At 48.6% G+C, this 5071-nt stretch overlaps 1 protein-coding gene across 1 annotated transcript; it reads left to right on the top strand.

Moving 5' to 3' along the window:
* Positions 1 to 654: 654 nt before the first annotated feature.
* LOC111140360 (cancer/testis antigen family 45 member A10-like) lies at positions 655 to 4761 on the top strand (the record flags this gene model as incomplete). The annotated part of the gene is made up of 6 exons (XM_022492637.1): positions 655 to 876; positions 965 to 1024; positions 1903 to 2069; positions 3707 to 3843; positions 4213 to 4306; positions 4685 to 4761. Coding segments are annotated over 6 exons (757 nt in total), but the record flags the coding sequence as incomplete, so codon positions are not given.
* Positions 4762 to 5071: the final 310 nt, after the last annotated feature.

The following is a 5071-nucleotide window of genomic DNA, read 5'->3' as shown; positions in this document are numbered from 1 at the left end:
CCGGACTCAGCTTTGAGGACGAATCAGCCTCCTGTGCTGCTCAACCCTCACGTGCTCGCATTAGTCCAGGCCCGGACCATCAACATTTCTGGTTCCAGTGCAATGATAATGTTGCATGTAAGGGGAAATGCAATGAAACTTTTGTAGTTAAAATGTTACTAAGGAAGTTGGCAGGGGGCGATAGTTCTCAGAAAAAATGGATTCACACCCAGCAAGGTCAGAAGACACAGACAGATAAAGAAGCACGTCCGTTGTGGGATGAGGGAAGTAGCCACAAGCCGACCCCACTGCTTTTCCACTGGTGGCTCCTGCTTCGTGGTTCCTTGTGAATGTGGGCCACAGATTTCAGTGTCCCTCGGTCCTCCTTCTGACCCCTCTTGACGTGACCTGCCCCTCCCTCATCTCGTTGCTTTCATGAGATGGTCCTCTGCCGAGTAAAGGCATTTTGATGAAGGATGGTACTGCAGGCTGGGGGCTAGTGAGGCGGGAGAAGGCACCTGCGCCTGGCCAGCCACCCTTCATGGGAATCTTTGTGCTCGCTGATTGCTCCTGAGCCCCACACCTACCCTTCCTTACCTTGTATCCAGTTTTTGCCAGAATTCTGCCTTTGTTGGGGGAGTTTCTGAGAGCACGTGGCCTCCTGTTGACCCCAAGTTGGCCGCGGGCTATCGGAAGGCCCTCATCCCTTCCCCTGTCCTTGAACGTAAGTTCCTCTCCGTCGTGGGAGCTGTCACACAGTTCCAGCTTCAGAGGGAGTGCTGTTGGGCCCATCTGGACAGTGCCTGGGATGAAGCCCACGCAGGCGACTATATAAACTTTAAAGGTCCTGCCTGGCAGTGCGCAGATCTCCTCGTGGGGCCGCCCAAGACCAGCCTGGTATGTATGTTCCTTGCTTCTTAGACCCGCCAGGACCCAGGAGGAGTGGCCTGCCTCCTTCGTGGTCTGTCCTTGTCTTCCCTGTCAGGGGCCAGTGGCTGATTTCACCCAGATGCTCAGCAGTGAGCTCGCAGGGGCCAGAGGCCAGGTGAGCAGAGACATGGGTCTGGACCTTTCTACAGGGAGGCCACTCCTAGTCAGCAGAGGAAGCAATCCAACTGTGGGTGTAGGCAGAGAGCCCCCAAAGGAGCCACGTGCATGCTGAAGAAATGCCTGGCTGATGGCTCAGGACGCATTGTGGAAGAGGGAAGGTGCAAGATTGTAAGAGCCAGGCCCCACAGGTGGAATGCTTGCATTCTTTCTCATGTTTTTCTTTAAACTCCATTTAGGTAACATAGAGATGCTATTAGTGTCAGGTGTAGAACTGAGTGATTCCACACGTCTGTACAACAGCCGGTGCTCATCACACCAGTGCCCTCCTTCATCCCTGTCACACACATGTCCCCAAGCCCACCTCCCCTCCAGGACCCTGAGTTTGTTTTCTGCACTTAGGAGTCTGTTTTCTGGTTTGCCCTTCTTTCCCTCACCCCGTGGTCATCTGTTTGTTTCTTAAATTCTGCATGTGAGCGAACTCGTTTGCTGTTTGCCTTTCTCTGACGGACTTATTGAGCTTAGCATTCTGCTCTCTAGCTGCACCCACGTCATTGTGCATGGCAAGATTTCATTGTTGTTGACAGCAGAGTAATATTCTGCTGTAGACGTACGCCGTGTCTTCTTTTTCCATTTACCAGTCAGTCGTCAGTCTGGCTCTTCCCAGAGTTCAGCTACTGTTGGCAATGCTGCTGTAAACATCGGGGTGCAGGTACCCCTTCAAATCAGTATTTTTGTGTTCTTTGGGTAAATACCTGGTACTGCAAATGTTGGGTCATAACGTAGTTCTATGGTAGTGTCCTGAGAGACCTCTGTCCTCTTTCAGAATGGTTGCTTTTTTGTCATTAATGGAACATGTTTCTTGATGCTCCTCAGGAAGTGATGAGTGATAAAGCAGAGGAGTCCGCTGTTGGGCCCAAAAGCCAAGTGAAACGTTCTGGAAAATCCAGCACTCTGCCTCCATTTAAGAAAAGGCTGAGCATGCCGCTGCTGTCAGTGAGAGAGGAAGGAGAGGGATCATCCCAGCCTGGGGACTCAGCCGTGTCCTCAGAAGATGGTGAGGATGCCCTGCCCGTCCTCCCCTCCTCTCCCTGACCTGGATCAGGGCAGCCCTGCCTCTGGCTCCTTCATGCCTCAGGGTCAGTTCTGATCAAGGTCACTGGCTTTGGGTGAGGCTGCCATTAATTTCCCAGCCACACTGGACCAGGTGATCACTCTGTCCTTCATGGAGACATTCCTGGCTTCCCAAACTGCATTCTAGAGATTTTCTTCTCCTTTCTGATCTCCTTTCTCTCCTCTTAACACTGTCACCGTTCCTGAGTCCCACCGTTATACTGTCCCTCATTCCACACTGCCTCATCACTCAGCAAGCTGCTCCAGAGCTTCTGAGCTTGCGTCCTGCTTTCCCACCTGAACGTGTGTAGCCCATTTGTTACCATGTACCCAGGGTGACCACGTCCACACAGAAATCAGATCATCACATGCATATCCTGAAACCCATCATTAATTCCCCAAGCACTCAGAACAGAGTCTGAGCTCCTGACGCTGGTCTCCAGACCTTGCACCTCCTGACCCTGCCATCCTCTCCTGCTATCTTGTGTCCTCTCTGTGTCATCCTTGCTCTCTCTGTGTCTGACCCTTATTCTGTGGCCCAGGCTTGTCCCCTTGCATAGGCAGTGCATGGCCTTCACGGCAGCCAGGCTGCCTCTGTGTGTGTGCACAGGCCGTCTCTGTCTCCTGCTCCTGGCTCTGCCCAGGGGTCACCTCTTCAGACCGCCCTGCCTGACCACGCATTATGGAGGCCTCCTCTCCCACTCTGGCTCACATCCCTGCTGACTTCTTCCTAACACAAAATCAAACCATGTTATTCCCTTTGCCCATTGTACATGTACTCTCTGATGTCCATAGTGGTTATAACTTCCAAAAGGAAAGGGTTCTTCTGTCTGGTTCACTGCTGATCCCCATTCTTGGCTTGATGCTTGGCACAGAGGAGCATGAGTGAATGAAGTAGATGTGTCAGACTTGGAGTAAAAAAAAAAAAAATTATCTCCTGAGACCAAAAAAAAAAAAAAGCCAGATGAGGAAGATCATTTACTGACTGGGATCTCTAGTGATTTAGTGCCAGTATCAGGCATCGTGACATCAAGTGACACGTTCAGCTCTTCTCCTTGTAGAGTGCATCAAGGGAACACTGAATCCTGAGTCCCAGGGCTCTGTGAATGTTTGTTGATTAGTTGTATTGTCCAAGTCTGTTGCTGTGTGCATGTGTAGTGACAAGAATAGAAGAGGCTTCTTTGTTGTATTGTTTTTCATGAGGTCAAATTTTCAGTACTGATACATCTAGCTGGTGTATTCTCCTGCTGCGAAAAGAAGTATTAGAGACTGTGAAGCACATGGATGTGCGTATGGGGTTGCTGAAATGCACATCATTGCAGCTCCTCATTCAGTGAGGTTTCCAGAGGCACCTGTCGTTCCCAGTATGCACGGGGCGGGGAGGGGAAGTGGTCGATCCCCACCTGATGGCTTCTGGTCAAAATCTGATCTCCAGAGCTTGTGAGTATGGCAGGAGACGGTATTCCACACAATTAGATTCTTTGTGTCCTGACTTAGCCAGGGTCAACAAGGGTGGGCTGATTCACAGACCTGGTAGTGATGCACTGGTGGGAGGAATCTTTCCCAGCTGTCTCTCTGCAGATGAGCCCAAGGGCACAGCAATGTCTGTGTGGGAAGATGTGCCAGATCAACTGCCAATACCAGTGAAAATCAATATGGATATAAAACTGCAATTGAAGAAGGAAATTCGATATTTTGAAGGCAGTAAGTAGAGTAACAATTTCTGTCCATGAAACCACAGGAAGTCTTTCCCATTCTCTGATCCAGACTAGATTCCACTGACCTCATCCTTTGCCAGAACTGGGTTTTCCCCATTAGAATGGTTCCTCTTTATTTTGACTGAAATGTCCCAGTAAACCTTTTTCTCTTGTTCTTTTGTATTTCTTAATTGGTTATTGTGTACTAGATTCCGTTGGTGGATATATTCGGATGTCTGAAAGTAAGGATGGAACACACAGGTACTCTGTAACATTCTAGCCCTTGAATGATCACTGAGTCTCCAAGACTGAGTTCTGTCTTCTCTTTGTACTTTAGAAATACTGAAGGGTTTTTTTTTTCCCTAAATATCTTCAGAATACGAAAAAATCCTCAAATTGCTTGAGGGAGTGCAAGGACCTCCAGAAGTGCAGAAAAGATTTGCTGTATATGCCATGAAGGAAGCAGCAAGGTGAGTGTAGGAGGAACTGTCCAGAATGTTTCACAGAGGGCCAGTGGGCTGCTGGGTGAGGGGTGGGTTTGGGCCCTGCCTGACTTTTCTCAAACCCTGATCCTCACTCAGAGTTCATGTTGTCTCCACTTATTTAGATTGATATTATCTGAGTCTCACTCATTCTTGCAAGCTCAAAGAACCTTCTGTTCACACCCAAGTTTGAGGTGGGCCTTGACCTTGAACGGGCACTCTCTATCTACTGGATTGTCCTGTACCATGCAGATGTGTTTTCTGTTCTCCTGTAAACTGAGCTTCTCTTTGTATTTTCCACAGTGCGTCCTACAACATAGATTCTTTGGGTATCATTTGGTTAACGACTTGTCTCTTTATTTTCAGATTTAAAAGAGAAGGCTTAATAAGTCACCTTGAGAAGGTACTAGAGAAAATAGAATGCAACCAGTTTCTCAACAAAGGTGATGGCTCCCCAAGCTTGTAATCCCATTATCGCAATCATCAATGAGAAAGCAGAGCCAGTTGGCTGTCCTGGAATGCGACCAGATATTGTTGATGCCTCCTAGCATGATTAGCTAAGAAATTGTCTTCTTGGGGCTAAGGGAAAGCGTTGCAACTTTCATGTTATAAGTTTCTGTTAGTAAAAGTTGGCCTTTTGCCCTAAGTGTTTTGTCTCAATGGATTGTTTGTTTGTTTGTTTTCCTTCTGAAGTGGGGGACACTGTTTAGTCATGAGGGTATACTACATCCTAGGTTCTCTGCAGGTCACAAG

Source organism: Enhydra lutris, unplaced genomic scaffold, assembly GCF_002288905.1.
Source record: "Enhydra lutris kenyoni isolate GAN:26980312 unplaced genomic scaffold, ASM228890v2 scaffoldscaffold665, whole genome shotgun sequence".
In the NCBI taxonomy this organism is placed as follows: Eukaryota; Metazoa; Chordata; class Mammalia; order Carnivora; family Mustelidae; genus Enhydra; species Enhydra lutris.
Note: the sequence above shows the minus strand (reverse complement) of the source record. Positions and strands in the feature narration are given on the sequence as shown.